At 36.3% G+C, this 17523-nt stretch overlaps 1 protein-coding gene across 2 annotated transcripts in view; it reads left to right on the top strand.

The window, feature by feature from the left end:
• The window catches only part of LOC121970035 (acyl-CoA thioesterase 2-like), a 59016-nt gene extending 52936 nt beyond the window's left edge, over nucleotides 1–6080 (top strand). For both annotated transcript variants that reach the window (XM_042520434.1, XM_042520433.1), the window contains exons 15-17: nucleotides 5421–5469; nucleotides 5549–5617; nucleotides 5707–6080. In XM_042520434.1, coding sequence (XP_042376368.1) covers nucleotides 5421–5469; nucleotides 5549–5617; nucleotides 5707–5784 — 196 coding nt within the window. In that variant the 3' untranslated portion in view covers nucleotides 5785–6080. The remainder of the gene's footprint in view (nucleotides 1–5420; nucleotides 5470–5548; nucleotides 5618–5706) is intronic.
• The last annotated feature ends 11443 nt before the right edge of the window (nucleotides 6081–17523 follow it).

Genomic DNA, 17523 nt, shown 5'->3' with positions numbered 1-17523 from the left:
AACATGAGGTAAACATTCTTCCCAAGACTTAATGTTCTTAATAATTGCTCTAAGAAGAGTAGAAAGTGTCCTATTTACCACCTCAGTCTGGCCGTCAGTTTGTGGGTGGCATGTGGTGGAGTAAAGAAGCTTTGTTCCCAGCTTGTTCCATAAGGTCCTCCAAAAATGGCTTAAAAATTTGGTGTCACGATCTGAAACAATGCTCCTAGGCATGCCATCTCTTTGAAAAACAAATCTGCCACATGAGTTGCATCATCCACTTTGTGGCAAGGTATGAAGTGTGCCATCTTGGAGAATCTATCAACTACCACAAAAATGGAGTCCTTACCTTTTTGAGTACGTGGTAGCCCTAAAACAAAATCCATAGACAAGTCAGTCTAAGGAAAATTAGGAATAGGCAAAGGCGTGTAAAGTCCATGAGGTAATGTCTTAGATTTTGCTTTTCTACACACAATGCACCGTGCACAAAATTTCTGCACATCGTGTTTCATGTGTGGCCAATGAAAATGTTCAAGCAGCATTTTTAAGGTCTTTTGAACCCCAAAGTGTCCCATTAAACCCTCCTCATGTGCTTCCCTAACTAGCAATTTACGCATCGATCCTCTAAGCACACAAAGTCTGTTATTCGTAAACAAGTAGTTGTCATGCCTAACAAACCCATTTTGTGATTTCTTTTCACATGCAGCATATAAATGGGAAAACTCATTATCATGTACATACAATTCCTTAATATGTTCAAAGCCAAGCAATTTAGTTTCAAGTGTAGCTAACAAGTTATACCTTCTTGAAAGTGCATCTGCTATAACATTTACCTTTCCTTGCTTATGCTTAATCACATAAGGAAATTGTTCAAGAAATTCGACCCATTTGACATGCCTTTTGTTGAGCTTCCCTTGCCCTTTCAAATACTTCAAAGATTCATGATCACTATGAATGACAAATTCTTTAGGCAAAAGATAATGCTGCCATGTTTGCAATGCTCTAACAAGGGCATACAATTCTATGTCATAAGTGGAATAGTTGAGGCTGACACTACTTAATTTCTCACTAAAATATGCAATGGGATGACCATCTTGAAGTAAAACAACCCTAATACCCACATGAGATGCATCACATTCAATTTCAAATGATTTGGAAAAATCAGGTAAAGCAAGAATGGGTGCATGTGTGAGTTTATCCTTAAGTGTTTGAAATGCATTTTCTTGATTCTCTCCCCATCTAAAACTCATGTTTTTCTTAACAATTTCATTTAGGGGTGCTGCCACTGTGCTGAAATCCTTCACAAACCTCCTATAGAAACTTGCCAACCCATGGAAGCTCCTAACCTCACTCACAGTTTTAGGAGTTGGCCAATCTCTAATGGCCTTAACTTTCCCTTCATCAACCTGCACTCCTTTAGAACTTATGACAAAACCAAGAAAAACCACATGATTAGTGCAAAAAGAACACTTTTCCAAGTTAGCATATAGTTTTTCCTTTCTAAGGACATGCAAGACAGATTGGAGATGTGCAATATGCTCAACAAAACTCTTGGAATATACCAAAATATTATCGAAGTATACTACCACAATTTTTTCAAGAAATTCTCGTAAGACATGGTTCATAAGCCTCATAAAAGTGCTTGGTGCATTAGTTAACCCAAAAGATATTACCAACCATTCATACAATCCATATTTGGTTTTGAAAGCTGTTTTCCATTCAGCCCCTTCCCTTATCCTAATTTGATGGTACCCACTTTTTAAATCAATTTTAGAAAAGAAGCAAGCACCATGCAATTCATCAAGCAAATCATCAAGTCTAGGGATTGAATGTCTATACCGAATTGTGATGTTGTTGATGGCTCTACAGTCAGTGCACATCCTCCATGTTCCATCCTTTTTAGGCACCAAAATTACGGGTACAACACAAGGACTTAAACTTTCTCTAACCCATCCTTTTTGCAATAACTCCTCCACTTGATTTTGTATCTCCTTTGTTTCTTGAGGGTTGCTCCTATAAGCTGGCCTATTGGGCAGAGAAGCGCCAGGAATAAGGTCTATTTGGTGTTCAATTCCCCTCATTGGTGGCAATTCGTGAGGTACTTCCTTGGGAAACATATCTTCAAAATCCTGCAAAATAACAACAACTTCACTAGAAAAGTTAGTATTAGATTCCAAGCAAGTTTCCGCACAAAAGAAGAAATATTGGTTGCCTTGTCAAATAGCTTTCTTCACCTCACTTACTCTTGTAAACAAATTTCTATTTTCCTTTCTTTTCCTCATTCTTTCTTTTCTTTGAATTTGTCCTCAAATCAAGTATTTTCTTTTCACACTCTTTCTTTTTCTTGCTCTTCTTTTTCTCTTCTCTCTCATTTTATTTGTTCCTCACAAACCTCCCTAGGTGATAATGGTACAAGTGTAACGTAACTTGCGAGAATGGACAAAAGAGATCTTGTTGGAGAATCCATCATGGTGAGCTCCTACGTCAACAGCCAAGGTCTTCCAAGAAGAATGTGGCTTGCCTCCATAGGCACAATATCACATAACTTGATCTTCATGCCAATGGAGAAATTAATCAACACTTGCTGTTCACTACCAATTCACCACTATTACTTAGCCATTGAGTTTATATGGTCTTGTGTGGTGTAGTCTTGAGGTTGAGTTTGGTGACCAACCTAGTGCTTGCCACATTAGTGCAACTTCCACCATCAATGATCATAGAGCATGTCTTTCCTTGAATAAGGTAGCGGGTATGAAAAATATTTTCTCTTTGGTCCTCCTCATGCTCCTTGGCTTGGCTTCCCAATAATCTCCTAACCACCAAGAGATCTCCATCTTGCGCATAGGCTGCTCCATCATTTTCTTCATCGCTTGAGGAAGAGGAATGAGAAGAAATTTCTTCACTAGAGATACTCCCATTATCCCTCACCACCATAGTCTTCTTATTCGGGCACTCGGATGCAATATGACCTTTTCCCAAACACCTAAAACACTTGATATCCCTACTCTTAGAAGTGGAAGAAGAGGTAGTAGGAATAGGCTTCTTAATGCTTGCTTCCTCCTTAGAATTTGAAGAAGAACCCTCCTTCTTTGGCTTGTCCTTCCAACTTGAAGAGTAGTTTGGAGAAGATGATTTCTTCATAACGCCCTTTCTCTTTAATTGTTGCTCTATTTTCATTGCTTGATGCACTAAGTCGTCAAGCTCCACATAATGTTGTAACTCCACAATGTCTCCAATGTCTCGGTTTAGGCCATGGAGAAATCGAGCCATGGTAGCTTCCCTATCTTCCACAATATTGGCCCTAATCAAAGCCACCTCCATCTCCTTGTAGTAATCATCCACACTCCTACTCCCTTGGGTGAGTCTTTGCAATTTGTTGTGCAATTCCCTATGGTAGTGGGAAGGCACAAATCTCCTTCTCATCAAAGTCTTCATTTCGTCCCAAGTGTTGATAGGATGCTCTCCATACCTTCTTCTCTCCTTTTGCAATTGATCCCACCAAATTAAGGCATAATCAGTGAACTCAAGGGCATCCACCTTTACTTTCTTTGCATCATTGTAATTGTGGCATGAGAAAATTTGTTCTATTTTCATCTCCCATGCAAGATATGTTTCAGGATCATTCCTCCCTTGGAAGGAAGGTATTTGGACTTTCACACCTCCTAGATCATCTTCTCGTCTATGGTCTCTACCTCCTCTTTCACGTCTTCTTCCCCCTTCATGCCTCCTTCTTTCTCTTGGTGAATCATAGAATGGTTCACTTTGACGAAATTCTTCATGATTAGAATTGCCCCCACGGTTGGAAACTTTTTCTCCTTCAAGTCGGTCCATCCTTTCGTGTATTTCTTCAAGTTGTCTTTGAAGTATTCTCTTAAATTGTTGAGTAAGTGCCTCCATTTGAAGCCTATTAAGATCTCGCCTAGGGGAATTAGGTGATTTTTCCCCACTCATGCTTGCAACAAAAGAAGATGACAAGGAAAATTACAAAAGAAATGTTATACGGACTTCACCACTCTACTCACGTGGTTGCACTCAGATTTATCCACTCAGCTTCCTTTATAAGCTCTTAAGGAAAGAACCTTATCAATGTCTTTCTCAAGATAGCAAGTAGACAATCAAGTGAACAAGAAACCAACAAGAGAAATATGAGTAGAACAAGAGAAATAAACAGATAAAACGAGAAATTCAGCAACGATCAAGAGCAAATGAACGGAATATCTTTTGAATTCAGATTTCACAAAGAAAGAATATTGAGTCCTTTCAATTCACAAATCCTCCTCTTTTTTTTTATATATTATTTTTTTTTTGAATCAGAAACCAATGACTCATGGTTCCTTTTTTTTTTTTCGAATTTTCCTCTTTTTTTTTTAAGTTGAGGACCCAAATAGTGAATAGAAATTTGCGACAGATAGGGATGAATAGATCAACAAAGATGGACAAGAACGAAGATGAAAACAAAACACAAACCTGAAAATCAAGGAGCCAAGGCTCTGATACCAAATGATAAAGAAACCTTGTAAATGGATCGCCTTGAAATTCAGCTTGGGGAAGGGTATTGACGCCACACTCAAGCAAGATGAGAAGGTGAGTGATAAGTCATGGAGTTTTGATCACCACAAGTTGCCTTGATAAGATCGAAATTAGTTCTTTGCCTAAGAACAAGAAGGAAGCTCTCACAAAAGAGGAACTCAAATTTTCATTCAAACTTACATGATTTGTCATACAAGAGTTCTCCTATTTAACATCTCTTAAGATCCCCTATGCACTAATTATGCAATAAATATCATGCTTGCATGCATGGGTTTTATTATCCACTAATGCAACCACTAATCCCTAATACTAGTTTAATGCAACTATGCATGCATGGTATTTGTTATACTAGCTTAGGAACTCTCAAAAATGCATTAAAACCCACAAAGGACATCAAAAGTCCCTTTAGAAAAACCCCCCATGCATGCACACGAAAATGGTCCTCATGTTGGTCCAATTTCACTTTCAAATTGAAGGAATGTGATCCACTTAGTTGTTGCCTCCATTATGCATTGATCCTCCTTTTCCTTGAGCCTCATTATTAAGCCTTCCAAAGCTTGCTTCATTCTCTTAGTCTTGAACCTTGTCATGGGTCCCCCAATTCCCTTCAATGCCTCTTCTTGGCTCACATCATAACACCAACATTCATTGAGAGAAAAATGTCCTGCAATTTTTGTTACCACTGCTGTTAAGGACAGGATAGCAAGTGCCTGAAACACTTTGCTAAATTTGCATCTAGGAACATTCAGTTTTGTGCACGGGGATGCATCAAAATTGAAAGGATTATACACAACAAAACACCAAATTTAGAAAAGATTCTGAAAGCCTTTGTTGTTTTTTGTTCTTTGCTTATCTTTCTATTATTCATGACGTTGTTTAATATATCTACACTGACTTTTCTACTTTTGCAGTATCTGGTTCCACAGGCCTGTAAGAGCTGATGATTGGCTGCTCTTTGTTGTGAGTTTCGGTCCAACCAACTTATTGCCCAAATAAGTAAACAATGTTTTTCTTAATGCGTAGCTCTTTTTCAACACAGATTGAGAGCCCATCTGCCAGTGGAGGACGTGGGTTTGTCACTGGTCATATGTTTAACCAGAAAGGGGAGGTGATTCTCTTTTAAGAAAAAGAAAACTCACATTGTGAATTTTGTTACCTCACTGCCTTCAAGTAATCTTGCTTCATTCCTTCATGCAGCTTATTGTGTCGTTGACACAAGAATGTCTAATTAGAAAGCCTAATCAGAAAAGCCAAGTCCCTCATGCAAAGCTCTGATTTCTTCCTCCAAATTTACCTGATCAAGTAGTATATTTTTCTGATTCAAGATTGCGAATTGATGTTATTTAAAAAATAAATAAAAAAATAAGAAAGCTGGAATCCTACGTTTTAGTTATATGAGACTTGGAGGCATGCTGCACTTCCTGTGCATTTTCCAGCAATCCAATAACTTCAAGTATTCTCTATTGAGGAACCAACTTCTATGTTTGTTTATTGGAACGAAGGGAAATGAAATTAAGTCCTTAATTTTAATTATTTATTTGAAACTAGTGAGCAAGAAGAAATTTAACTTCTCTTTTCTGTTTTTATTTCTGTTTCAATTATCTATTATCTATTCTGTGTATGGTCGAAGCCAGCTGGCTTCAAAAATAACAACGAATAACGACTAAAATTTTCATTGCAATTCCGTCGGTAATAAGACTTACCAACAACACAACGATGAAATTTATGGTATTGAAAGTAATTGCATCGAAAATATAATTTACTGACGGAAATGATATTTAGCCTTTATTCTCCGACGGAATATAAATTTCCGTCAGTATATTTTAACGATAGAACAATTGTCCCGTCGACAAGAAGGTGACAGAAGGTAACAGAATTTACTGACTGAATCTGATTCAGTCGGTAATATTACCGATGGAATTAAAGCTTCCATCGATAGTTTCCGACGGAATCGTGAATTTAGTCGGCATTGTATTGAAAATTACTGTGCAGATTCAATATTTTCCGACGGAATGGAGATTTTCGTCGGAAATCATCGACCCGTCGGTAAATTTTAATAAAAATTTTAAAATACTCCATGCTATTTAGAACATATCCTATATACAATTTTTATATCAATAAAAATCATTACACATGATGGCAACACAAACACAATCCGCACATAAATCACAATCCATACAATATATAAATACAACATGCCCACAATATACAAACAATGAAACTATCGAAAATTTAATACAAAACACAACCATAACTGTCTAAACCTCCAAAATTCATCGTAGTAAACATAAACATAACTATCCAAATACAAAATACTCACAATCATAACTATCCAAAAGTGAATGACAAGCAAACGACAAATACACAATATCCAAAATACTTACCATGATATATCTCCTACACATATATCCAAATATATGTTGGTGCAGCAGGGCCGGTAAGAGGGGAGAGGTGAATTGTCTGTAAAATAATAACTACCCTCCTCAAAGCTTTTAACTCAAAAATAAAAGCAACCATAAAATAAAAAATAACAGTAAAGAAGGAAAAATGACTCAGCAATTGACTTGGTTACAACCAAAAAGGTTGTTAATCCAAGGCGGTTGAATGACGCACTAAAAGTCTCCTTCTCTGAAGGCGGAGAAGCCTTTTACACACTTAGAGAGTTCAAGGGTTGTTAGGAATTGATTACAAAGTTGATTGATTAATTTCCTAGCTCCAGAGGTCTTTATATAGCTCTTGGAAAGCTTACCTTGAGTCTTGAGGGCGTCTCTAGTCTAGTCAATGGATAAAACTTTATCCGAACTCAAAACGGTCGAGTTGACCAGATTGAAGGCGCCTCCAATGGGCTTGAAGGCACCTTGGATTGGTTGAGGGCGCCTTCAAGCCAATGAAGGCGCCTCCAATATTGCAGGCAGCGCAGGCGCCTTCAGCCTTTCATTGAAGGCGCCTTCGGCTAGCTTTTCAGCTCCTTTTGACTTGCTTTCATCTTCTAAGGCTCCAATTGAATGGGTGATTGCAGCCAACCGAAATAGGGCTCACTCGAATCCAATTTCCGACCTTCTCCTCGAGCAAGCTTCCGTCCCGGCTTCTCGTCCCTTGAACGTCGCGTACGTTCTTCTCGTCCACCGGTGTACTCTTCCATAGCTCTCTCGTCCTTCGGATGCACCGAGCCCGTCGGCTCCCTTCCCGTACTGTTATTCTCGCTAGTTGCGTCTTTCGCTCGACTTCCTACGCTCTTAAGCCCCTGCACACTTAGACACAGGGATTAAATAACAAACATGACTTAACCTAACTTAGTTGATCACATCAAAACAACCACGGGGTCTAACAATCTCCTCCTTTTTGATGTGCATCAACTTAAGTTCAAGTTAGGGAACCAAACATACAAATAGTAATTTAAAGAAATTACAAAACTAACATTATAGGCAAAAGGTTGCAATAAAAGAATTTGCAACACTTGCAACATTAAGTAAAGTTAACAAATTTTAAAAAATATTAACTCTCCCTAAAATGGTAACTCCCCCTAAACTTGTCCTATCTCTCCTCCTTTAATCACATAAAAAAAAATGGGGTTATAATTTTTAAGTTAAATTTTTTTCTAAGTGAATATTCAAGTTTTACAATTCATTAAAATTTTTTTTTCTAAGTTAAGAGAAATTTTTTTAAGAATTTTCAAAATTTTTTTTTCTAATTTAAGAGGAAATCATAACTTAGGTAAAAATATTATTTGAGAATATTTCTGAAATAGAAATTTTATCCAAGAAAAAAATGTTCTAAAAAATATTTTTGAAGAATTTCAAAAAAAAATATTTTTTTTTAAAAAAACTTTCTAAAGCATTATTTTAATTCTAATTTTACTGCTTTATCAGAAAGTTAATTAAACATTTTTATTTCAATATTTTGGCTTCCAGGTCGTAGCGAGGCATTAGACCTTCTTGGTTATTGGAGCAATAACCACTTCCTTAGAGAAAGTCTCATAAAGAAATTTTAGTGTTTAATTTTCTCGCTGAAAGCTTTAATTATTATTATTATTATTTTTAAAGAAAATTTAGTCTAGAAGAGATTTTGGAACCCAATAAAGGTTACTTCCTATTGGATTAACCAGAAACATAGGGGTACATAGTTTCTAGTAACTTTCTAAGTTGTCTCTAATGTTTTCTAATGTACCAATTTAATTTTTCATAAATTCTAAGTTTTGATTTTGGAAATTTATTTAAGCATGCATGATCATTTTTCAACTTTTCAATTTTTCAATTTCTCATTTTCTAATTTTAAATTATCATACATTTTTAGGGGACATGCTTTTGCTAATTTTATTTTCAATTCAACATTTTCTTTTTCTAATTTTACTAGATCTTTCGTAAGCACTTTGATAAATTGAAAAGACTGAGTAGGGGTGAGAGCACGTACCTTACTTACCTCACTTGGTGATGCTCCCCTTTCATCGTAGCTTTCCTCTTCTGATTCTCCCTCTTGATTTATGCTCATCTTTGAGTCCGAGTTATTTTCAAAGAGATTGTTGGCCATCGGTGCTATTCCTGAGAAGGCTTCGACTTTTAACTCAGAGGATGAAGAATCATCCAATGTAGCCTTCAGACTCTTGCGTTTGGAGGACTTTGGTCTTTGAGCTGCTCCTTGTCCCTTTTCTTTAATTTGGGGCAGTCATCCTTGATGTGCCCTTCTTCGTTATAGTTGTAGCATCGAACCGTCCTTTTATTGCGTTGATGCTTTTTCGACTACGATCTAAATTTATTAGCTTTAATAAATTTATTCAACTTTCTTACCAAACGAGCTGCTTCAGATTTGTCGATCGATGCTTCAGAGTCGGGATTGTCCTTTTCGGCTTGTAGGGTAATATTGAGATTCAGCTTCTCTACTTGTTTAGGCTCTGCAATTCGAGACTCGTGAAGTTCAAATATAGAGAATAAACTTTCTAAGGTACTTACCTCAAATTCCTTAGAGATATAGTAAGCATCTACTAAGGACGCCAACTCTAGAGTTCTTGGGAAGGCGTTGAGCGCATACCAGATAGAACCTTGGTTCGTTACTGATTCGTTGAAGGCGCCTTCAGCTAGCTTTTCAGCTCCTTTTGACTTTCTTTCATCTTCCGAGGCTCTGATTGAATGGGTGATTGCGGCCAACCGAAATAGGGCTTACCCGAACCCAATTTCTGGCCTTCTCCTCGAGCAGGCTTTCGTCCCGGCTTCTCGTCCCTTGAACGCCGCGCACGTTCTTCTCGTCCACCGGTGTACTCTTCCGTAGCTCTCTCATCCTTCGGACGTACCAAGTCCGTCAGCTTCCTTCCCGTGCTGTCTTTCTCTCTAGCTGCGTCTTCCGCTCGACTTCCTACGCTCCTAAGCTCCTGCACACTTAGACACAGGGATCAGATAACAAACATGATCTAACCTAACTTGGTTGATCACATCAAAACAACCACGGGTCCAACAATATAATCCTATGAAAGTTAAATACAAGAGATTATGATCAGAATAAATCGATGTAAATGTAATATATAACTCAAAAATTGTAATATGTAATTAATTTTATATGTAAAAAAGTACCTGGATTATATTTTGGATATGTAATGATGGTGATGATAGTGAATGTTTTAATACAAACTCAAAAATGTAATAAAATTTAAGATAAATATCTAATAATATTCAAATAGAACAAATATATTTTACTTAATTAATGTATAATAAATAAAAAGAATCAAGTTGTAATTAAACATACCTAAGAAAAATCTAATCACCAGTAGGGTCGGATGGGTCTCGAGTCTCCTGTGACTCAAAACTATGCTGTAACTAGGGTTGCTGTGACTAGTCCCATCTAACAATGATTGCTTGCATCTGGGCCAATGTATGCTCCTGAGCAGCCCACCTTTCCTCCCACCTCTTATCCATTGTAGTCATTTGAGTCTTCAATTCTTGATTTTCTTTTCTTAATGACTCCAACTCAGAAGAAGAAGAAGAAGAAGAAGAAGAAGAGGAACTAGCATGACCCTCAGGAGTCCTCAAGCGATCAAATATGATCTTAGCCTGGGAGCTAAGGTCGTAGAGGGTGGAGTTCTTTATCCTTCCACCCACAATATCATAATAAATATCATTTATTTGCTGGGTGGATAGATCCTGTGACTCCCCTTCTTCTACTGGTGGTTGAGATGCCTGAGTCACCCTACTTATCATTTCCTCCTGTGTAGAAAAATAATATACAATTTATATCTTGTACACAAATACTAAAGCTAATTAATCATTATTAATAATTAAATATAATAAAATTAATAATTCAAACCCTAATGTTCTTAGATTGAACATCAATATATGTGCCATCCTTTCTCTGGTGAGTCTTGAGAAAGATCTCTAGGCAAGTGGGTTATCTTTCTAAAGAATGCTCATGCATACACAAATAAGTTGAGCCAAAATTATACAAATTTGTTAATAAATAAAAATTTAATTTATATAACTTTAAATTAAACTCGCCAGATCCATAGTGTACTCAACAATGGATTGAGATCCTGATGTATGCCGAGCGGATCCGGTACTTGGGCCATCTGACTATGTATTCCTATTTTCTCGAGCTTTTAGAGCCTTTGTCTGCCATCTCTCTACAGACCAAGTGGCTGCCCATGCACCCTAGATCTCATCGGATACATAAGCTGGTTTTGTGTCATTCTTTCTCATATAATATAAGAGGTCTTTGTATAATTTGACATAATAAATATTCCAAGTCGCTGTAAATTCTAGCTCGTGTCCATCCTCTAATGTATATTTTTTACTGTAATTAAAAATTTAAAAATTAGTATATTAAAGGATAAATATATTGTACATATTCAATTTACTTACCATAAATTTATTATAATAAAAATTCTTCGTCTCCTGGTCTATATGTCTACATGTATTACCAGAAATGCAAACTCTTTTTTAAATTTCCTGCTAAGATATGTCGTTACTTGATGACCATCAGGAGTAAACCTGCATATAAAAAATATTAAGACATAAGATATATGTTATAAATAAAAAACTTGAATTACTAATAATAAAAAAATACTTACGACTCTCCAACAACCCCATCAAGAGTAAACCTGCATATAAAAAATATTAAGACATAAGATATATGTTATAAATAAAAAACTTGAATTACTAATAATAAAAAAATACTTACGACTCTCCAACAACCCTAAGCACTATAGATCCATGGAGTGGTGTTGGATGGCTTGCCATGATATATAATATCTATAAAATAATATCATAATAAAGTTTACTAACATGATAATTAAGCAACAAAGCATGATTGAAGCATAACTCATTTGATGAACAATAATGCTAAAATTTAATCAACACTAGATTTTGGAAGCATTTCTACTCAACATTAACAGTTTCTAAGTCATTATCGCTAGACTCTATTAGTTCAACAAGATCCTCACTGCTGGATATCTCTCCATCATCTATCTTCTCGTAAGTGACATTAACATCTACAAGTAATTGTGATGTAGATTTGAATTGTGAATCAACTGAATGTCTCTCTACTTCATCATTCTAAAATGCATCATGGTTTTGAGCAGTGATGGTGTTTGACATTTCTATGGTTGAATGAGGCTTCATTCGACAAATGGACAACCATTCACTAGATCTTCTTCTCTTCGTAGGATATTCAAGATAAAAAACTTGACTTTCTTGTACCCAAAAAATGAAAGGTTCAAACTTATTGAACCTTCTGTTTGTATTAACCTCAACTAAATTATAATTTGGATGTATTCTGATACTTGTTCTTAGGGTCGGATTATACCATGAATATTTGAACAACACACACATTTTTATAGGTAATGCGAGATATTCAACCTCTATGATTTCCTCAAGTCTACCATAGTAATCAAACTCAGTGTTATTGTTGTCGATAGATCCTTTAACGTAAACACCAGAATTATAAGTTAATCTCTGTGAATCTCGTTGTGCCACATGGAATTTGAGACCGTTAACATAATAACCATAGTAGACGATTATTTAACTGAGGGGTCATGATGCAAGATTCAATATTCTATCATCTTGTACATTTGATATTCTGCGGTCTATCACCTATCAAAATAGTTATAATATAAGTTAAGATCGAACTTAATTTAATGAAGAATTATGAAAATTTTTCTAACTTATATATATTTGAAACCATAATGCAAATTCAATATCTAACTTTTTAGCTACCTCACTTGCACCCATTGATGAATTTTGTAGATATAATTGTTGTTCATATAAGCTGTGAAAGAAGTTAATTTTAAGACAGTTTGGATATCAAGAAAACAAATATAACGAGATAAATGTGTGATTAGAGAAGTCAATTTACTTTATATATGGTTTGACCTCATCATAGTTTAAGAGTATATATGTTCTTGCAGTATGATATTCTTATTGAGTTAACCATCTAGAAACAGCTGCACCCATTGGTTTACCAGAAAATTTGAAAAAAGAAAGCATCGAGGTGTCTATATTCCGAGTATCATCGAAATTTCTAGGACACTTGCGATGTTTGGTTTTAACATTATCAACAAAATAATAAGAGCAAAAGGAAGATGCTTCCTTAACCAGATAAGCATTACATATTGACCCCTTAACTCTTGATTTATTACGAACATTATTCTTTAATTTTCTCAAAAATCATTCAAATGGATACATCCATTTGTATTGCACAGGACCATCTATTCGTGCCTCATATGGTAAATGCACTGGTAGATGTTCTATTGAATCAAAAAACTAGGTGGAAATATGCACTCCAACTTATAAAATATGAGAGGAATGTCTATTTCTAGTTGAAACATATCAACCATCATAATACACCTCGCTGTCAAATCTCTAAAAAACAAACTCAACTCTGTAAGTGTTTGTCAAACATTATTGGGAAGTAAATCATGAAAAACTATTGGAATAAGCCTTTGCATGAACACGTGGCAGCCATGACTCTTCATTCCAAATATCTTTAACCTGTTCATATCAACACATCGATCCATATTCGAAGCATATCCATTTGAAAATTTGATTTCTTTTAACCAACTACATAAAGCTTGTTTACCATCTTTGTCCAATGTATAAGAAGCTTTTGGAAATTTATTAGTTATTTTATTCTGATGCAACTCTGGTATGTTGACTAGTTCTTTTAATTCCTCACGTAATTTTTAGTGTCCTTAGTTCTTTCAGACATATTCATCATAGTGTTTAAGATATTATCAAAGAAATTTTTCTCAACATGCATCATATCTATATTATGCTGAATGAGTAAATACTTTCAATAAGGCAGCTTCCAGAAAATGCTCATTTTCTTCCAACCACACTTGCACATTCTAACAAGATATTTATTTATCTCATCAGAATTAGGCTGAGATACTGGGAGAAATCATAACTATCTATTTGTTAAATGATTTCTTCACCTGAAGTATGGACTGTTGGGGGAGGTTTTCTGACTACAATATTCTTTAGAAAATTTTTCTTATTTCGCCTAAAAGGATGATCAACTGGTGAAAATTTACGATGATTATCAAACCAAGATACTTTCCCACTGCAAGGTAATGAAAATGCATCGAACTCTATCATGTAATGTGGGCATACTAATTTACCAACCGTGCTCCATCCCGATAACATTGAGTATGTTAGAAAATCACTGATTGTCCATAATAAGGCAACATGCAATGTAAAATTAGTTTTACTTGTAACATCATAAGTCATCAACCCTACAATCCACAATTCATTCAGCTCGGCAATCAGAGGTTGCAAGAAAACATCTATCTTATCTTTGGGATTGGTTGAACTAGGAATAAATACGATAAGGAACATAAATTCATCTTTCATGCACATAAATGACAGTAAATTATACGGTGTTAATATGACTGGCCAAGATGAATATTGCTATCCCGACTGATCAAATGGTTGAAATCCATTTGCAGAAAGTCCCAATCTCACATTACATGGTTCCATTACAAATGTAACAATCCAAATTTCCTCATTACGAGTCCTAATAGTGTTTAAAAATATTTAGAAATGCTTTAGAAATATTCTAGAGATTTTTAGAAATTTTAGAGTATTTTTATGCGATTTTCGGAGTTCGTTTGGTATTTTTACCAAAAGAAAGAAGTTTCAAAAAATAAAGAGGTTCGGCCGAGGTTCAAACCCGCGACCTCCGACCCGATCCGAGACTTAATTGAAGTGTGATGACCAAGAACCCAACAGGGCCGTGCTGATCAATGAAGGAGCGGAAATAATTTAAGCAATAGTTAGATAACAGAATACCCTAGTTATAAAGAGAGAACTTAGGTTTTTTTTTCCGTGACCGAAAACCCTTTCTCTTCTTCCTCTTGCGCGCGGCGTCGTCTCTGCTCGGGCGGAAACGAAGCCTGGGGCTAGGGCTTCGTCTCTGTGGCCGGCCAAGGACTCATCCGAAGGTTTCTTCACACCCTCACGATCCTCTCGGCAAGGAGAACGCGTAGGCGCGAGGAGTTGCCGGAGATTCGAGTTATCCGAAACCCTAGAGGCCGAATTCGGTTGTAAGTCCAAGAACAAGTAAGTACTTCTCACCTGCGGTAAGAGTAGCTATCGGATTATGTTTTTCTTCTTGTTTGGCCGAAGTATGCTGTAGGAGCGTTGTTCTTGAGGCTTGCTGCCATGAACCTCAATTTTAGATTTGTTTAGGTTTGGAAAATGAACAAATTGTTTAGATTAGGCATGTAGTTTAGCATTTCAGCTTGTAGAGATTTCGGTATAGATTTCTTTAGTTATTAGTCTTTATGCATGCAGTTTTAGATCCATTGTTTGCGTAGTATTGCATCCCGGTTATAGATTCCTTTGTAAATTCCAAACATGAACAACTCCAATTCAACAAGTGCAGTTCGGATTGGTGCCATAGAGGGGTACAAACAGCCTCCTATGGAGTTGTTGTGCAGTATAGATTTGGTGTCATGGAAGGGGCACGAACAACCCTTACTGTTGGTTTCGGTTGTGCTATGAAGTGGGCACGAACAACCCTTACTGTTGGTTTGTTTTTGAAACTTGTTGCCATGAAACTTAATGCAGAATGTTTAGATTTGGAGATGAACCAATTGTTTAGTTTTGAATGGCTATGTGTAGCATTTTAGTTTCTTTTGCTTCCTTGCCGTGGTACTGCAGATAGCTTCAGCAGAATTTGATTTCTGTTGCTCTGTAAAAGTATGAGCTTTGAATAGGTTTACATGGATTTTGAGTTTCAGCAGGTTTTAGTTGTGCTATGTTTTTGACATGAACAACCTTAGTTTTGGGAGTAATCAGTAGACCTTTTTGATTAGCATAGTGTGCAGAATTTTGATTAGCATAGTATGCAGAATTTTGTTAGCATAGTATGCAGAATTTTGATTAGCATAGTGTGTAGATTTTTGTTTAAGCATTTCAATGTTAGAATTTGTTTAAACATTTCAGTTTTTAAAGAATCATTCTTTTATTAGAAGTATTAACAAGTATAAGTATTTTACTTGAGAAGGCTAGTACCCGACTTCCGAGGTTGTCGTTAAACAAATCCAGGTGACCGTTTCCGAGGTCTCGACCCTGGTAAGACTGAGGTCTTTACCCTCGTAGGACTGGTGGCTCGCTATCTCAGTTTCTATTAGGGAGCATGCAATGGTACTAAGCCTGGGCCCAAGAGATTATTATTTTGAAGTATAAAAATATAAATTTTTAAACAAGTGAAATAAGCTTCACATAAGTTTAAAATTCAACAAGTTTAGTTTCTTTTATGCTAGCATGTTGTTTAGAACCTTCTTATTGTTATTTGCTATTAGATGAGCAGCTGTACACGTTTAGCATTTCAGTATATTCACATGCATATTCGAGTTTTGTGAGTTAGATAGCGCTTACTAAGTAATTTTGCTTATAGTTACATTTCCTCTTACTGCAGATAAAGGAAAGGAAAAGTTATAGCGAAGGAAGGCGACAAGGAGGTGCGGATGGATGTGTGATGTTTGGACTATGGAAGCCTCGGGACTTAGCTTAAAAATTTATTAAGATTTTGTATTCAGAATGTTGGAACTATTCTTGCATGTTGTTAGATTTGCTCATTGGATATTTTATGTTTAGAACTCTTCCTTTTAATTGCTGAGCACATTAGTTCCATAAATTGAGTTATTTATGTTTTCCGCTGTTACATATTATTTGCTTTGAGTTTTGAGTTGTATCACTGTGGCATGCATATACAGACTGATATGTTTTAGTTGTAAGCATATACTTGAGTAGTATGTTGAGATGAGTCATGTATGGTTGCAACTGCTATTAAATTGCATGTTTTGAGTTTTAAGTATTGATATTTACATGTGAGCAACATTAGTTAAGATAAGTTAATAGTCTAGTAGCGCTCCACCCTCACAGACTAGTAGGGAGGAGGGTGGGGTGTTACAAGTTGGTATCAGAGCAGTCCCCATTCTCCAGCATCTCACATCAGCACCAGCCTTGCCGTCTTCAAGTAAGAAAGTGTTTAAAAATTCTTTTATTTAGTATGCCTTTCCTTATTATTTGTAGTATAGAGAAATCCTTAGATGTATTTGATTATATGTGCAGAATAGGGAGGTGTTTAGAAGTGCTTACTCATAAATATTTAAAGTCAAGAATTATGCTTAGTTTTCTCTTTCTATATAACTAGATGTCAAGAAGAGGACGACCCCGTACCGTTCGTACTGAGGACCGAGCGCAGGAGAACGAAGAGCCCAAAACAACTGAACCTGATCTCTCTGAAGTTGTTGCTCAACTCCAGAGACAAGTGGTAGAGCAGCAACAAGTGATCGGCAATCTGATGGCTAATCAGCAGCCAGTCCCTCCCACTCCTCCAACTATCAATGTGAAGACTCCAGTGGTGACTGAGGTCCCCACAGCACCTAGAAGACAAGAAGCATACCTGATATAGTGGCTGAAGTTGAAGCCAGAAAGTGCACCATGGAGCTTCTTGACTGGCCAGAAGTCGAGAAGGTCAAATGTGCCTCTTTCTGCTTATCTGGAGATGTTCGTATGTGGTAGGAGA

Source organism: Zingiber officinale, chromosome 4A, assembly GCF_018446385.1.
Source record: "Zingiber officinale cultivar Zhangliang chromosome 4A, Zo_v1.1, whole genome shotgun sequence".
NCBI lineage: Eukaryota > Viridiplantae > Streptophyta > Magnoliopsida > Zingiberales > Zingiberaceae > Zingiber > Zingiber officinale.
This window is presented reverse-complemented; position numbering and strand designations above follow the sequence as displayed.